The sequence below is a fragment of the Pleurodeles waltl genome, chromosome 8, assembly GCF_031143425.1.
Source record: "Pleurodeles waltl isolate 20211129_DDA chromosome 8, aPleWal1.hap1.20221129, whole genome shotgun sequence".
NCBI lineage: Eukaryota > Metazoa > Chordata > Amphibia > Caudata > Salamandridae > Pleurodeles > Pleurodeles waltl.
This window is the reverse complement of record NC_090447.1, coordinates 1,493,537,593-1,493,555,921: the sequence shown is the minus strand read 5'-3', so window position 1 is coordinate 1,493,555,921 and position 18,329 is coordinate 1,493,537,593. Positions and strand designations below refer to the sequence as shown.

Sequence of the window (18,329 nt, the reverse complement as noted above, 5' to 3'; positions counted from 1 at the left end):
GGCAGAAATAGCTCCCCATCTGAGAAGGGGGGCAAGGAGATAAAACTTGACATGTCGGCCACTGCAGGAAGTAGGGTGCACGGATTGGGAGTTCTAATTGAAGCGCATTGCCCCCTAGCAGCCAGAAGACCGCTCTGCGAGCAATGAAAACTAACAGGAAAATAGTGTCCGGAAACAAGCGTTCCCGCAGCCGCGCTAAGGAGAAAAACAAAGTTAACACACAAATCTTATTCACAAGCCTAGGATATTACAAATAGGCAGAAAAAATCTGGGGGAAAATATATTACTGCAATAATGGCAAGAAACCCAATCGTAAGAGACTGAGATACTTACCTGAAGGCTGTTGGAGCTCCGAAGAAAGAGATGGAGGGACTGTCTTCAGAGGACCTTATTTTGGCATTTATGGAAGCTGATTGGATGAACTGTCTAACTTCCTTTTCTCGATGTTTCATGGGAAAAGTAGTTTGTTATACACTGGTTTATGATGGCTGCTGGAAAATAAAGTGAAGAAAGTACAGCCTAGTCCTTGCCTCTGGTCCTGACAGAATTGTAAGGGTAGAGATAAAGGAGAAGAACTGGTGACGTTCCTTTGTCATCTAAATACATGAGTTTTTTTTTTTGTTTTTTTTTTACCAGGGAACATGTTTGGAAGAACAAACACATTGCTTAGTTACAGTTAGAATCTGCGAATAAGGTTTACGAATCACCACAACACCTGATAGATTCTGGCTTTGACCGTTGTAGGCTATTCTTGGCAATTAATACGTGATATTCTCTAATGAAACTAGTGATTAGGCATTTTGTGATAGCTGCAGCTTTTCTGTGTTTTTTTTGGATCTCCTCAAGTAGATGCTGTTGATATTATCTTTTCACTAATTATTATGGGTTTCAGCCATGGTGTGTCTCAAATTTTCTAGGACCATATGAAGTATCTCACAGATCCGTAAAAGATGGATGTTGACATATTGGATGCTGCTAAAACTGGGGGACCCCAGATACTAATTTTTATTTTGTGCGTACCAACAACAGACTGATCAACAATATTACGAGGACTGTGCAAAGACGGATTTCAAGAAGTTAATATTTGTTTGAATGATCACAAGTGCTTGCTATCACAAAATAGATTTGAGGGGTATCAACTCCACAAGTTATGCAGTAGGACAGTAACAGCAATGCAGTAGTGAAACTGATCTCAAAGAAGCAAGGCACACCTTGAAAGTAAATATTCCATTAGACACCCTTATCCTCGCCAATGGTGCGGAGAAGGCAAATCTATAAATGAAGCATTGGCAGATGGAAGTCCTATGGAATGTGGTGGGGAATGCAAATGTGCCATTTATGGGAATAACCCAAAATCTGAAGCAACAGCCCAAATAACAGATTACAATTGCATTTACTTCCAAGTTCAAGACCCCTAGAAACTAGAATAACACATGTAAAGCTAAGTAGCCAATAGAAACGAGCACTGACATCTCAGATGATCTCACATTGGTGCTGAAGCCAAGTAACTTGTTTCTTGTAACGACCAAGCCTTTCCATCTCCCTTCAGATGTACACTGGATAATGGTTGTTCAATTAAATGTAAGAATGTTGAGATGCAGGAGCTGATGAGTGATGGGAATCTTGCCTTACTCCTAATTAGGGAAACATGGCTAGATGAGTTATCGCCTTCTGGCTGTTCTCACTGGATATAGCATTATGGAGGTCTAGAGACCGAATGGTAAGGGAGGTTGAGTTGAACCTCCCTTATAACTACCTATTGACAGAGCACTCCTGGGGTTCCTCGTGTGAGCAACCTATCGTGAATATTGTGGTAGTTTTTGCAGTGTAAGAATTTGGGCTATGTTGATGTCTAATAATACTGAAAACAAGGCTACTTATTTAGGAGATAAATATAATAGCATTTGACCTCCTTTCGGGACACCTATCCTTCAAAGTTAAAAGAAAAAAGATCTGAGAAAATGAAATGGGATGGTATTCGGGGGAGCTCAATGAGCTGAAAGCTGATGTAAGAAGAGTGTACAGACTGCGGAAGAAACCCTAAATTGATAACTCACAGCACTCAAAGAGCAAAGGAAAAAATAGAGGAAGAAGATATTAACAACCAAAGAAAATGTATTTGTAGTTAAAATTCACAAAGCCAACAATTCCATGAGAGAACTATTAAAAATGATTAAGAATATATCTGATTCAGTGATGAAGAGGGTGCACCAACAGAAAAGATGTCAGTCCATGCAAGATCATTTACTGGAAAACTCTTGGGCACAAGGAAAGGGATTAGTGACAGTAAGATACTTAGTGTTGAAAAGAGCCATTATATCATTAACTGTAGTTGACTGCCTATTGGTGCGCCTGCCTAGTGTGCTAGTGCTCTTCTGTAATAGAACTGTGCACTAGAAATTCCTAGAAGACATTATAACACTTGCAAAGAACTTGTAGCAGGTATCACTGAGGTATGAAGTGCAGGAGTAATCAAACCTGAGGGCATGCTTGTGCTCTCGCATAGAGAAAAGATTCGGGACGTAGCACCACCATTGCCTTTTCTGTCACATGGATCTCCAAGTTAAACTAGAACCAGTTGACAAAGGGATGTGAAGTGACTCCCTTATGATGGATGACTGTACACCTGCTTTGTTGAGAGATTCCATTGGTCCTGAAGGAAGAAGTGTGTTCCAAAATCTTCCACTTGAAGAGGTGGTGGATGAAGGAAAGGAGATTAATGAGTTGGGGGGCAACACAAATGTTGCAGCCCAAAGAGAAAGACATATGTTTTCTTGAAGGATTCAAATGCTGTGGAAGCATTGGACTTCTATGTAGTGGTCATTCATGCACTTGTGACAACGCAACATTGCCTAGACTTTGAAATGATCAGGAATCAGCAGCTGGAAATAAAAAAAATGTCTAGTGGCAGAAAAATGCATGCAAACATTTTTCACAGATAAGGTGTCTTTTGCAAGTGAAAACAAAAGAAAACAAAAACAACTCTCATGATTATAGTGTGACAAATATTTCAGTAGAATTAACAATGCTGGTAGATTTAGGATGTCTTTATACCTTAATTGGTTAGCAGAAAATTAGTGTTTTTCCCAGTGCAAAATTCAGAGTTAACATATGCTTATGGGATGGAGGCCATTGAGTTACTAGGTGGAGGTTAACACCATGCCAGAGTTCTCTGGGAAGATAGCATACTGAGTGGTGTATGTGGTTTACGTTTGGGAACAGCAAAGGGGTTTGAATATTGTTTTGATCTTAATCCACAATATCAAGTGTTGTGTGTGGTTGGAATATGTGAAATTAGCTAAGTTAAGTGAGGGAACAGTTTCTGGAACGTGTTAGTGGAAGGTTGCTAAACTTAAGGTTCTGATGTATACTTCTGACAGCAGAATCCTCGCCTTGTTAATCTCCCTAGAGGCCAGATATGAATTTTCTTTTTGGTACCTCTGCACCTAGCATGACTTTAAGCCCTGCAACAAATGCTCTCTGATGCATCCAAAGGACATCAGGGAGCAAGAAGCCAAACTCTATAGCTTGCATACTATAAGTAAGAGGGTCAGTTTTGCTCCAAGTCTGAAGACCTTCCTGTTCCTGTTCACCATCTTCAGGTAAGTACATTATGGAATGGAGAGATAAATGAAAAATAAAACACAAATAACCCAAATGGGGCTTTTTGCTGCCACGGTTCACTCACTCCAGGAAGAGGTCTCATAGTTGGTGCTCAAGAGGCCAGAGTTTTTCTTCAGTGCCTGACTTGGATCCGTTTTAGGTTCTGGAGCTAATGTGCTCCGAATTCCACAGACCACTGTCAATTCCACGGTGAATCACTACCTTTAAGGAGGCCATGCTGCGGCTCTTCAAGATGGTTTCAGATAGCTCTGGTGCACCTGAGGCCCCATGGATCCAGAGGGGCCTCCAGTTGATCTTCTGTTGTGTGTCCTTGTAAGAAGCTGGCCTGGTGTGTGGTGGACACCTATGGTGTTATCACCTTATACCAGGTCCAGGTATCCCCTAATAGTGAAGTGTAGGCAGTGAAGCCAGGGCTCTCTAGACGTAGCTGTGGATGAGTAGCCAAGACTTATCTAGGAGACATGCAAAGCTTATGCAATACCACTATAGTCACACAGCACTATCACACATGAAAGAACAACACAGTGTTACAAAAATAAAGGTACTTTATTATGGTAACACAGCACTAGAATACTTCTAGGCAGTTCCCCCCGACTGGAGGTAAGTACACATTAATTGTATAAGCAGTAGTAATCAGCAAATAGCATAAAAAGGAACAAGCATTAGCAATACTTAGTAAAAATAGAAAGGGCCGTAGGAGAGGGCCAAACCATATACTAAGAAAGTGGAATGCAAGACACAGTCCCCCACTCGAGGATGTGGAGTAGTTAGAGGGGAGCTGGAGGAACTAGGAACCCCAAGAGGTGAGTACCAGAGTGATCCTCAGCGACCAGGAGAGCAGAGGTAAGTACCGGGTTGTTCCAAGAGCTAACAGGAGGACTTAGAAAAAGGATTGTACAAGATCAGGACCAGACAGGAAGAACCCAAAGGTGGATTCCGCTAGAAGAGGACCTGCAAAGGAAGGGGGCCAAGTCCAGTTCGTGATGGAGTGTCTGGTTATGGCAGGAACCACTACCTACCCTTCTGTGAATGCAGGACCAGGTCAACGGGGGAAGAAGACCAGCTGTGCAGTGCAGGAGCAGAAGAGGAGTCCCTGAAGCAGTGCAGTTGGTGTCCCACGTCGGTTGTTGGATTGCAGATGTTCAGTGGTACAGGAGGCCCAACAACAAACTTTGTCAAATGCAAACCGTGCAAATGAAGAAATGCCAGCAAGGCCCTGGGGAGTTGACCCAAGGAGGGCAGTCCGAGGTTTCCCTCAGCAGTCGAGAGGGCCAGAAGCAGTCGCAGCTTCCACGGGCAACCCACTAGCAGCAGGCACAGTAAGTTGCGGAGAGACCCAGTCAGCACACCTGAAGAGGAGTCCCATGTTGCTGGAGCAGTACAGAGGAGACTGTGCATGGCAGAAAGAAGTGCTGGGGGCCCGGGCTACACGGAGCCTGAAGATCCTTTGCAGCAGGAGTAAACAAGCCTTAGTAGCTGCAAGAGTCGCGGTGCACTGGGGTATTTTCCTGCAAGGAGAGACAAGGGCTTACCGTCTCCCAAGTTGTACAGCGGGCTGAGAGGACCAAGGGGACCACTCCAGGCCACCACCTGTGATGCGAGATCCATGCAGTTACAGAGGAGAGCAGATCCACGCAGCCGGTCGTCATTGCAGTTGGTGCCTGCAGATGCAGGGGAGTGATACCCTTCACTCCAAGGCAGATTCCTTCTTGCTTCTTGGTGCAGGCTAAAGTCTCACCGACCTCAGAGGATGCACAGCCAGGGAATTATTGCATTTGCTGGAAGGAGTCGGAGAAACAATGTTGCAAAGCGGAGTCGTCACTGAAGTTGCAGATTGTCAGTTCCTGAAGAGTCCAGTTGCAGTTCCAGTGGCCAGAAGATGAAGTAAACAATGCAGAGGAGTCCTGGTTAAGTCTTGCACGTTGAATCTGAGGACCCACCCAAGAGGGGGACCTTAAATAGCCCAGAAAGGGAGATTGGTCACCTAGCAGGGTGACCACCTATCAGAAGGGGGCTGTGATGTCACATACCTGGCCTGGCCACTCATATGCTCCCAGAGGCCTCGTCATATCTTGTTTCAAAATGTCAGAATCAAGTGGCCACCTAAGGAGCTCTGGGCACCACCCCTGGGGTAGTGATGGACAGGGGAGTGGCCACTCCCCTTTTCTTTGTCCAGTTTCGCCCCAGAGCAGGGACCGGGTGTTCCCTGGGATGATGCTAACCGTGTATGCAATGAGGACACCAAATGTGCCCTTCCAAGCAAACCATTGGCTTGGGGAGGCTACCCCTCCCAAGCCTTGTAACACCTGTTTCCAAGGGAGAGGGTGTTACTACCTTCTCCCAGAAGAAATCCTTTGGTCTGCCTTCCTCTGCCTGAGCTGGTCAAGCAGCAGGAGTGCAAAAACACATCTGAGGGGTGGCAGCAGCGCGGGCTGCCCGGAAAACCTGGCTTATACTTTTATCTACAAAACATCACTGGGTTTGACACTATGCTGGAGGTGAAATTGAATTTGCCCTTGGAAGTGAGTGCTTCTTTGGTGCTTGTAGTATGCAGAGGTGCTGCATTTGCACCTTCCTAAAGTAGAAACTAAGGCCAAGTTTCTGATAAACTTTTTGGAGTCCAAGCCCTTTGCTTAGGGGCCCCTTAAAGCCATTTAACAAATCCATGACAGCCTGTTCCAAACTGAGTGCCTGATTTAGAGTTCGGCAGAGGGGGGTTACTCCATTACAAACGTGGTGGATAGCTCGTCCGCTGTTTTACGATCCCATTATTGCCAATGGAGATCATAATATGGTAGACTGGATATCTATCATGTTGGTGACGGAGTATTCGATCCACCTAGTTCTAGATCAGGCCCTCAGTTTGTCCCAGTAGGTGAGTCATCCTATCGCTAGATGCCACTGACCTGCCCTGATGATCCAGATTTGCTGACTCTGCATCTTTCTGTTCCTGCAAGCCTTATAGTTCAGGCTTCCAAAAGCAAAGTGAATCCATATTCTTTTTCTACTGCTCTACTGGATTAAAAATATAAACACTATGGTCAAAAGACTCTTTTCATTGGTTAACCTGGAATTCTGTTGCTTAAATGGTGTTTGCCTCTTGGTTCACTACACTCAGCCCTCCAAAACAAGATGATTAATATTTTGACCGACTTTGCCTGAAAGAGTTCAGAAATTCCTTTGCACAGGCGGTACACAATAGCCATAATATAGCAAAATGTATTTTGAAGCCTTTCTCAATGCCATCAATTGGGCTGCCCAAGCTACTACCATCCGCACTCTCATTAGATCGCCATGCTTGGATACGTGTTGCAGTGATTTTTGGGACGTCTAAGCCACTCATATGGACCTGTCCTGTGATGGTACTCCATTGTTTGACCGAAGACAGTTTCATCCCTAGAATGGTGATCTGCAGGATGCCTACATTCATGTGCTGATCCTGCAGAACCACAGAAAGTATCTCCACTTTGTGGTGCTGTCCTATTACTTTCAGTTTACCATCATACCCTTAGGCCTGATATTGGCCCTCTGGGTCTTTGCGAAGGTCATGTTGGTGCTACTGGCCCATATTTGCACGCCAGGGTCAACATTTTGCTATAGCCTATAGCTCGATTACTGGCTGTTGAAGGTCTGCTTGCCACAGCTAATCTCTGTCCACCTTCAGACAATGATGTTGTTGCCAGGTGTGGAATTCCCATTGCCCTACAGCCAGGACAACAAGTGTTCATGTTTATTTTGTCCTTGGGATAAGTAGGCCCAACCACCTGCAGCACTAACTCTTTGGCTGCCAGTATACAGGGATGGGAACAGTCTGCAGTTGAGGTAACATTTTTGTCCTATGTTAGTATTGTTCGAACTTGTGTTTATGGTTCATTAATGCAGAGGCTTTATTAGTAGTGTGAGCACTCCAAATAAACGTTGTGAGGTCACACTGCTCTACTAACAGTGGTTCCAGTAAAAAAAAGTGTACACACGTTTGAAAAGTTAAACAATATGAGGCTGTGTATAATGCACCCAGAACGCTCTCTGATTAGATGCAAATGTTTGCAGAAGCTGGTAAGCAATATTGAAGACTTTTTGCTTTCAAAATAAAATGTTCAGAAAAAAAATGTAAATAGGAAAAAAAATGTTTAGCTAAATTACTGTGAAATTTTAGGTACTACTGCTTTGAAGCATCATTTAGTAAAATGTGCTGATGCATGCTAGTATTTCTAAAAAATATTCATAATTGAAAATCAGTGCAATCATTTTCAGCAAGATTATGGTAAATGTGAAAATAAACAAGCACCTGCAACGTCAACCAATCCAACATTGGTTGCCAGACTTTTGGTTTTGTCACTGTGTGTCTTGTTTTGACATGGCTTTTGTAACACTTTATTATTGTGGGAGCTGCCAGGCCCTCACCATTGTAAAAACAAAAAACATTGGCAAAAAGCACAAAATGTTTTCTGGTTTCAAAAAGCACACATTGTCAGAAAGTCACAAAAGTGCACTCATGGTATATGTCTTTGCATTAGTGACTTTCATGAATTCACAAGAATTTACAGAAGGTGACCAGGAAATCGTACTGCTAGAAAATATCTGGGAGCTGTATTTTAGCACACGCAAATATGCATATGTAGGTTTGCACGTGCGAAAATCTATTGAGCATTTACAAGTTCCTAACCCTGGAAGAACTTGTCAGGAGTTAATTTCCAACCTTTCCCAGTATGGGAAGATCCTTAAAACATGCAAGTTAGTAGGTTTGCAAAGGCTCAAATGCATTCCAGCTTTGAACTATTGCTTATTACTTCCTCCAGCCCCAGTATGTAGATCTGCAGAAAGGTGGCAAAATAAGGAAATTGCTATAGTAGGTCTTGAAATTGCTAGTATTCAAGCCCTACTATAGTAAAACTATATAGTATTAGCCCTGGCATAATCAGAGAGGCTGTTATCAGAGCTCTTACACAATGAGATTGCTGCCATAATCTGTCACCGCACTACATGGCAACAAAGGGTCAAGTAGATTCTCTTACAGGGCAAGTAGATTTAAAAAGCAACCTGTCCCATGGACAATCAGATATTTTATTACATTCCACACTCCTGTGTTGCTGTGTGCTTTGGATTTTCCATTGGTGAGCACAAGTGCCATCTTTGCCCTTTTCAGAGGCTTCCCTTTATCGTGACTAGTCTGGATATGGTCGCCTTGGGGGTGACAACACCGCTGTGGACAGTCCAGGAAATTCAGGCTGCAATCCATATTTTTCAGGTGAGAGCTATTGGCCCAGTTGGGATGGCTATGAGACTGCTTGTATCTTGCATTCTCATGGTACTCGATGCAGGACGTCAATGGTTTATTCACCAGCAATCTGTCTGGAATTGGGAATTCCTCAAAAGTACGATTCTGATCCTTGTCAAGGCAGCTCAGGACTTTTAGTGGTGGATGTTGGATGCCAATCTGACGTGTGGCAGGCTGTTCTCCCTTCTCCGGAGATATGTATGGTGATGGATGCATCTATTTTAGTTTGGAGTGCCGAGCTAAACAACGTGGCAATCAGAGGTCTCTGGTGTCCCATGGAGCATAGCCGTTACATCAGTTTTCTGGTACAGCATGACATCCAGCTGACCCTCATGGCATTTTCTTCTTTCATCAAGGGCAGGTTGATCCAGATGCTGAAATCTGCGGTACTTCAACAAGCATAGTACAGTGCGGTCCTGTGCCCATTGTTTGGAGCCAACACACTGTGGTTGCGGCTGGGCCTTCCTAGGGATCCCTCACCAATAGGGTGGATAGGCTCAGCAGGCGTCATCTTGCAGATCCCGAGTGACATCTGCATCAGGAGGAGGCACGGGGTATCTTCTCTTTGTGGGGTGCACCCTTGGTACATCTTTTCACTACTTTTGAAAACACTTTGATCCTCTTTTTGCGTCCTAGAGCTTTCTTCTTAAACATTGTTAGGGGACACCTTTCGCTTTCAGTAAGTTTTACCCACTTATATGTATTTCCACCTCTGCTGATGATCCTAAGAGTCTTGAAGAAAGTGGAGCCGACCTGAGCACAGCTAATCCCCTGGTTTGACTAGGAGTATATGATACTCAAATCTGCTGACCCTCTGCATCTGCCCTCCTCTTCAGCTTCCTATTTGGTGGATCTGCTCTCCCAGCAGCATGACAGACTATTGTATCTGAGCTTCCACTATCTACAACTCTGTGCATGACAATTGAGTGGAACCAGTTGAGAGGTTTTGATCTTCTATCGTTGTTGGTGAGTGACATCCTGACTGCTCTCTGTCTTTCCACAACGTCGATATACTCAAAATGTTATTCTAAGTTTGTCACTGGTGTGAGAAAAGTTAGAACAATCCTGTGCAGTCTAAGATGTCTTATGTCCTTTTGCTTGTGTTATCTTTGACCTGACAAAGCTTTGCTGTGGGCACTATTAAAAGTTACTTGTCTGGCTTTTAGACTGTTCCTTGTTTGCCTAATCAGCACTGTTTAATTAAATCACCCGGCCTGGTGTGCTTTTCAAAAGGGCTTTCAAATATGATTGACTTTGCCTACTTCATTATGCTGCACTGTGATCTGAATTTAGTCCTCACTTTCCTGATGTATGCTTTTTTATTTAGCTTCTGCATAGTTGTACTAACTCTCAAGACTTTGAGCCTGATTGAGAGTTTTGCAGAGGGGTTACTCCATCTCAAACGTGACGGATATCCCCGCTGCCATGTTACGATCCCATCATATCCTGTGGGAATGGTAATAATGTGGATGGGATACCTGTCACGTTTGTCGCCAAACTCTAAATCTGGCCCTATGTTTCAAATTGCAGTCACTTATCTATGTCCCATCAGTAAGCTGCAGGTATTGTCAGTTCAGTCTCTTTACATTACCTTCTTCACTTACTGACTAGTGCAGCCATTTTTCCAAAAGGGGTGTCACCCTGACACATGGGGCTGTCCAGCACGATTCCTGCATTCATGGTAGAACCTTAGTTTCTATGTTTATACAACTAAAGAGTACCCGTAGGATGATCAGTACTTCATTGGGTCTGACTGTGCAGAGAAACAAAAGGCACCTCAAAAACAGACCTTTTCATCAAGCTGTGGATTGCCCTTTGTACCAAGCTGTGCCATACCTTGGCCAAAAACGACCCATCAAAGGGCCTTATTCCACCACAGCAATGTCTGTGACTTCAGCCAGGCAGTTACTTGGGGATCCATCCATACTTTCACCAGGTACTACTATAATGGTTCTCAGATCCACATGGAATGCCATTTTGTACCCCAGGGCCTGCAGGATTTCCTAGTGTGAAGTCCACTCCTCAGATCCACCTCGTTGGAGGGGGTATTGCTTTTGTATTGATCCACAAGATGAGCAAGCTGCATTTAGAATTATCCATCAGGAGAATGTTTCTTACTTTCAGTAAGGCTTTTTCTGCAGATCACTCACGAAACACGTTCTGTGGAGTGAACTTTTAAGAGCTAATATAATTCCAAGGCATAGTTCGTACAGTGTCCGTGTTCTCATTCTGTGAGTGACTCTGCCTCTTTGTACGGTGTAAAGACCAATAATTAAACTTGTGTTCTGTGTCCGCCATGTTCCAAGGTATAAGGTCTCAGGGGTGGAGACTGCTCTAGGGGGATGCATGCGGTAGTGCCACCTACTGGCATGAAGGATCTTTTGCAAGAGTTTCCAAGTCCATTCCTGCACTTGTGGACACTCATAAGGTCAGGTATCTGTGATTAGATAGAGTAGCCATAAGAAACCGCGTTGCCGTATGGAAAGTAACATATTTGTTTCGCCACAAAGTAATTTTAAACGGCTTCACTAAGCTGTGTGAACATAAGATACATTGGCGTTCAACAATGAGCTAACTAAGAGTGGCAAGATTGTGTAAAGGCCATATCAACAAGGAAACAGAGTTTCACATGGTTGGCACCTGTTTCCCTGATGTGAAAGGCCAGTGGTGCACTGTGGATGTGTTTGAACCATCTGATTTGAATGCTGACATCTGGTTGGACTGCCACAAATCTGGGTATAAAGGTGAAATGTTGGAGTTATTAAGGTATGTTGGTTTTTAAATCATCAGATGTGTCCTTCTTCATCAGCCCTCACGCCATTTAACATTATTTGTGACACTTAAAGCTACATACCATTTCAGTAGGATGTAATACGGACTGGCTTTGACTGTATTCCATTGTGCCAGGCACGAAGGAAGTATTGTACTTTTCATTTAACTTCATTTTTATTGACTTCCAGTCCCTGTGCAAAACTGTTTGTTGTTGTTGTTATTGTTGTTATTTAAAGTTGTCCAGTAGTTATTGCTCCTCCTTTGATTTCCTCTGCTGGATTTTGGCAGGTCACACTTAGGCAAATTTACCTGAGGAAAAGGCCCAGTTAAATAATGATTCTGCATGGTTTTCCTCAATTCCAAGTCACAAACGTGGAACAGGAGGTATTTATCATATCCTGGCAAATACATCACCTTGGAGTAGTGATAGATTATCATTCCAAGTTGTCGGAAGTGTGGATAACATCAGTCAGAGTTTGTGACTTTTTTTTGGGGGGAGGGGGCTGTTTTTAATCGTGAATAATTATCTTACGCAGTGGTTCCCAAACTTTTGACTTTTTCATTACTGGATCCTGGGGACCCCCACTGAATCATTATTGGACTCTGCCCCCCCCCCTCCCTAATGAGTCACTACTGAAAGCTGGGGACCTAATTTATTATTATTATTTCGTTTTCTAAGTAGTCGCGGACCCCTTGAGGACGCTCCCCGGACCACAGTTTGTGAACCCCTGATCTAATTTGTTGGTTATAGAGAAAGGGACCCAATAATTCCTAGGTGAGAAGGAAGAGTACTTGGATTTGCTTGGAGTCAATGATGTAAGAATGTCATTGTATAAGTTTTTAAGCAACAAGATAGTGGAGTGATTTATTAGAGAAATTAATGATAACTTGCAGGTAGCTTTAGTTTGCGGTTTGGGCTAGGAGGAGACTTTGAAAAATATGTTGTAGGCTGGTTGCACTACGCCTCATGCGAGTACTGGCAATTCACCATTTGCCTTGCTAGCAGGAGGAGTGGCCGGGGTTGCAATTGTTGTTGATGCATATTCTGATGCTGGCTAGTTTGATTATAACATCTTCTCTTCAGAAGTCATCTATGCAGAAAAACTGGTTACATGCATTGTGATTTTAAATTAAAAGAAAAAATATGAAAAATTACGATTTGAAAACCCGCAAGTACCTGAATACACTGGAACCAGTGCATAATTACTATACATGCTTAAGTTGCCCTCTCTGAGTACATCCGCAGCTCCGCTTGAAATGCTGTTGTGAAATAGTTCTTATGTTAAAGCACTGTGATAACTATATAGATGGATAAGAATAGCTATAGCACTCTTTGTTAGTCCACAGCTGGTATTATGAGTGTTTGTTCAACATTGACTGATACTGCAGAAGAGCTACAGATGCTGGCAGTTCAGGATTAAAATGTTAAGCCAAAACTGGGCACAGTATTATAGATCTCGTCTTCCTTCATGTACTGTGCACATTTGCATAGTGTGAAAAACAGGAACTCCTCCAAGAAATCTTCTTTCAGTGTGTTGCGTCAGCACAGGGTGAGGGTTTCTTTCAGTGCATTACAAGTAAGGCAGGCCTCTTATAATGAGGCTGCCCCCCATCCTTTATCTTACACCCAATGTCCACTTTGCTTTTGCACCCCCTTGCCATTATGTGTAACTGAATATTCATTCAACTGCACTGTGTTCTATTTTTCCCTAAACCTGCAAGGCCTGAACTTGTTTTATTTTTTATTAATCCAACTCTGGGATGTTATTCTCATGATTTGTGTTTTGCTTCCAACAGTACCCGTCGGGCAGTGGATGAGGATGAAGAGGCTGCCCAGGAACGCCGCAACACACGTTGTATTTGGGTGACTGGGAAAAAGGGCCTGACCGAGCGGGAGGCTGCGGAGCTCATTGTGGACGAGGCCAAAAAACTCCTGCAGGAGGACCTAGCCAAGATGGGTGTGGAGTGGAACCCAGACTCCTCAGTGGACTCAGACACCTCCACCTCTACTTCCACCTCCACCTCCACTGATACGTCTTTCGAGAGCAGTGCAACGGACCTTGTGCGGGATGGCAGACGCAAAGGAGCAAGTGTTGAATTTGTACGTAAAGCTGCAGAAGTACGCCGCAAGAAACAAGAGAATATTGTGTTTGAGAAAGTGAAGCGTGGTTCCCATGTTGTGTGCCATACTGAACACAAGGTAAATAAACTCCCTCTAGCCAGTACTACATTATCCAGCATGGATCCTAATTGTGCAAATTCCTCTAAAGGTGCTGAAATTGGAGTTTTTCAGCATGGCTTGTTAGATGGAGAATCAAAGAAATCCAATTGCCCTGGGGGTAAAGAGAACATATCCGACTCTTCTTTCTCTAACCTGGATATTTCCTGTGGGAAAAATAGTACAGAGCCTAGAACTGACCACAATGAAAGTTCATCCAACAGTTTAGCTGCAAACCTCATTCCTACCTCTTCTGTTCTCAACAAAGCGCCTGTGACAAGCCGACCTGAAGACAAAAGTGCTTTTAAAACACCAAAGACATTGCCAAGGAAAAAGTTAGGCACTTACACAACTAAATCAGATATGGACTGCATCCCCAGCTGTACTAAATCAGAAGGTAAAAATAAACTTCACGACATTTCTGCCTTTACACTGCTCAGCAGAACATCTGACACAAACCTGCATGAAGCCAAGAATAACTTTGCAGCATCAAATGATTTGCCAGTGAAAAAGATAGACAGTTTTTCAACCAAGCCACACATAGATTCTGCTCCCAGCTGTAGTAAATCAGATGAAAGAACTGTGCATCAAAATGTGAATGATAACGTTGTTTTGAGGGCTTTGGGAGGAAATAAGCACCCTTTTTTGGAAACCTGGGGGGCGCAGTCTCCACAGTCTTCTAAATGTGAATCACAGAGCAAGGCAGTAACTGTGAAACTGCAAACAGAACACTCTGTTTTTGGTCTTTCAAACCCTAACAAGCTGAAGGATAATCAAGCAGCAGCTGATGTACCCGAAAGCAGTACCATGGCAAAGGACTTGGGTAAGAATTCAGAGAATGAGAGAAGAGCAGGCGATGCGTTGGCTGCGGGAAACCCTCAAACTGGCGTAGAATTGGACGAAACGCATCAACTTACAACTGATCAAGAATCAAGGCAAATGACTGTCAAGCCAGCATTTGTCAGTGAGGACCCAAGGAATGTGAAGGCAGCTAACAACTTGCTAATCACACACGAGTTTGTTGGAATCAGGGATTGTGCCCAGTCTGATAAGTGGAGAGAAAGTCAAAGTAGTACAAACTACAATGATCAATATCTGTTCCAAAAAGAAAGTAAAAGAGCAACTGATGAGCCTAAAAATCTCATCAAAAGCTCAAGCACAGAAATGCAACCAAACGCCTTCTCTGCTGAAAAAAACAAATCTCCTGACTTGTATTCAACGTCCAGAGAGTTTGAAGATAGTTTCCAGTTAGATACTCAGACAGAAAAAATCATTCAGCAGCAGGTGGCAGCAGAATTTGGAGGACAACGGGGAGTGAAAGGCACAAAGCTGGCAGAAATGCCTGAGCAAAAAAGCATACTGAAAGAAAGCCGCACCAGCGTTTTACAAATTGAGGATATTAGATATGCTGGGGCGGCTCCAAGTACAGCATTTAACAGAATGGACCTTTTCCAGCAGGTGACCTCAAGTGCTGTAAAACAAACAGCTGGTCCCAGTTGCATTAATAAAATGGCACCAGGAAGCCCTAAATTATTCCTGCCTGTCTTTAAATCTACAGAGCAATCTAAAGAAGGAAGTTCTTGGCTTAAAGAAAAGGATGTATCATTGACTGACACACAACTCCAGAGTTTTTTACAGGGTTATCGAAGCCAAGATTTAATAGAAGAGAGTGCCTCGCCAGTTCTTCGCAAGGGTGCTTCTCCGTCGAAGATCCAGCCTACCAGTGTAACAGAGACAAATGCAGACCATCGCCCAGAAACTGATACTCTCATGAACATGAGTGACAGTTTCCTGTTTGACAGTTTTACAGAGGACCCATCACCAGATGAAAAATCCGACAACCCTGATTTAGGTTTACCATGTAGAGGCACAGGACATCCCACAGAGCCATCTACCAGCTCTTTCACTCTTCATGCACTACAAAAAGCACAAAATGAAAGACCCATTGAGGGATTACCGTCTACTTCTCTAAATAAGGAGAGGCCACAGCACCCAACGCAGTGGAATGACATATCGCTCATATTTGCAGATACTTTCCAAATCTCTGCCACCGGCGACAGTGCGGTGCCCACCATTGCACAGAAAATAAGTGTCCCGCCACCCATTCACATCGAATCAAAAGCAGCAACAAGTAGAGACATAGATGATGAAGTGTCTCCGGCAATCACAGTTACTGTGGATAAATGTGATAACCCAGCTCTTTTGCCTGCTGCTGAAAACAGTGACGGGCCTCAGACAGCCATGTTTTCTGTGGATAAACATGACAGCCCAGCTCTATGGTCAGATAACTCCTTCGACTTGACACCCGGCATGCAAGATGTTTTAGATAAGTGGCCTGACCAGTCAACTAATAAACCAACTGTAGTTGAGCCTGAACTAGTGTGTTCTAGACAGGTAGCCACAAAGAGTGTTAAAGATGGCATAAGTACTATTATGAAACCAAACCCCTCAAAGGAACCGTTTTCTCATTTCCTTGCTCTAGAACAAAACCCCCCATGTTTAGACACACAATTAGAGATCTTGGTTCCTCCTAGTCAAAATTCTACACCTTTGTCATTTGCAGAAAATAGTAGAAAATCAGCACCTAAGCTGGGCAGCGGGAATGAACTTGTTTGCCCAACTCCAGGCCCTGGTACCTCTAAAATATTTGGTATATCTTCTGTAAAAGCAGTAAAATCCAAACAATTAAAGAACGTAGATGAAGCCCCACCACTGTATTCACTAAACCAGCAGGATGACCCGAGCCATCAACAGTCAAACCTGAATTTCGTTCAACCAGAAAGAAGAAACCCTAAACAAGACTCCCCACAAGACAACTCTATCATAGATGCAGATTTTTCTTTGAAGTTGTCACAGGGTTCACCACCAGTGTCCTCCAGTTCTGAGAACTTCACCATCATTGATGTGGCAAGTGATCAAACACTTTTCAAGACATTCTTAGAAGAATGGAGGTGCAAGAAGAGGTTTGCCGTCTCTGTAGCATGTGAGAGGCGGAAATTGCCCGTGTCTCCCAGGAGCACAATCGGTGGGAGATTCAAACAAGGTGAGTTCATTTTTATCGTTGTATTTCATCTATCAGGGTGTAGGATGCAGATGTTTCAAGGCTTGTGTACAACAACGACCGATAATGAACAAAGCAAAGATAATAAAAAGTACCGAAATGTTTCTACTTATTGATTCTTTCCTTACACTGATTCTTCATTGTGTGAGAAATCCCCTACCGGCACTGGTTATGTAGCACATTTTAAACAGCTTAGTTGGGAGATGGTTCAGCATTTATCTAGTGTTGCACTGGTGTTAACCTTGCTGAAGGCCAAACTAGCGCATAGGAAAGGGGGCAGATTTGTGCAAAGTGGGCTAGTTTTGCTGTTGTGGCGAAACTAAGCTCTTTTTACAGAGACAGACCCTGAAGCAAAAAGTCTGAATTTGGCTACATTTTCCAAAATGTTCTTATAAGAGGAATGTCTCATCCCATCCAGAGCACCCCTTCGGAGGTTCTGACTCAGTCACTATACTTGATTGGTACCATGTGGTCTAGTATTGAGTGGTTTGGTAGGGCTGCTTTGCCCCCACTCTATCTCTTATCACAGCTAAAATGAACTCACCCTAAGTGTATTTAGGCCACTCGCTCCCACTACCAATAATTTAATCTGTACAGTTAAAGTTCACAGGAATGTTCTAACATCTTGTACTCTCAACCCAGTTTTTGAAGGCCTAAGTGCTGAGCAGTCTGGTCTACTCCCAGATACTTTTTCTTCCAATGGCATGTTTTTGACAGTTTATTCCACTGCAAGTTGTATTCCTTTTTTCACAATATTTACTATGCTTTTTCCTTCTAATGCTCTGTGAATGCAACATACTTTAAGTTCCCCTGGAAGTATGAGGTAGATAGGTATTAAGACAGGCTTGGTAAGTACAAGTTTCATCTGTTTTCCAATGACAAACCACCACACAGTTAATGTTAAAGGGTTGCCTAAAACCAGAACCAAAGCAACTTCCCATGAAGCTAAATGTGTGAATTCATTTGTTTCTGTGCATGTGGGCGAATTGGCGAAAGACCCCAAATATTCTTTTCCAGTATTAGTTTCTTCTTTCTGCACATTACAAGCTACATGGCACTGTACCCATCACCCCCGAGCACAGAGGAGGACTCAGTGATGCTGTCAGCTCAGCGAATGAATAGAAAGACTTGACTTAAAACAAGGAAGGAGTATCCCCTCTCTTGCTTGATATAATATTCTAGAATGTGGAAGAAGCGGCTCCCGATTATTTTGTTTGGTTTCGTTTTTAGGATACAGAGCATTTATATGACTCCCTAATGAATTTAGAATCTAACTTCATATCCTCCCGGCAGCAAACCAAACGCAGTAAGAAAGAGGTGCATAAGTTTTAGCAGGTTTGTGACTGTGACTCAAAATTGGTTGTTCAGACCAAGGC

General features: G+C 43.4%; 1 protein-coding gene across 2 annotated transcripts in view; it reads left to right on the top strand.

The window, feature by feature from the left end:
- POLQ (DNA polymerase theta) overlaps positions 1-18,329 on the top strand; it is a 367,236-nt gene that overhangs the window by 174,962 nt on the left and 173,945 nt on the right. For both annotated transcript variants that reach the window (XM_069202712.1, XM_069202711.1), the window contains exon 17: positions 13,472-16,935. In XM_069202712.1, coding sequence (XP_069058813.1) covers positions 13,472-16,935 — 3,464 coding nt within the window. The remainder of the gene's footprint in view (positions 1-13,471; positions 16,936-18,329) is intronic.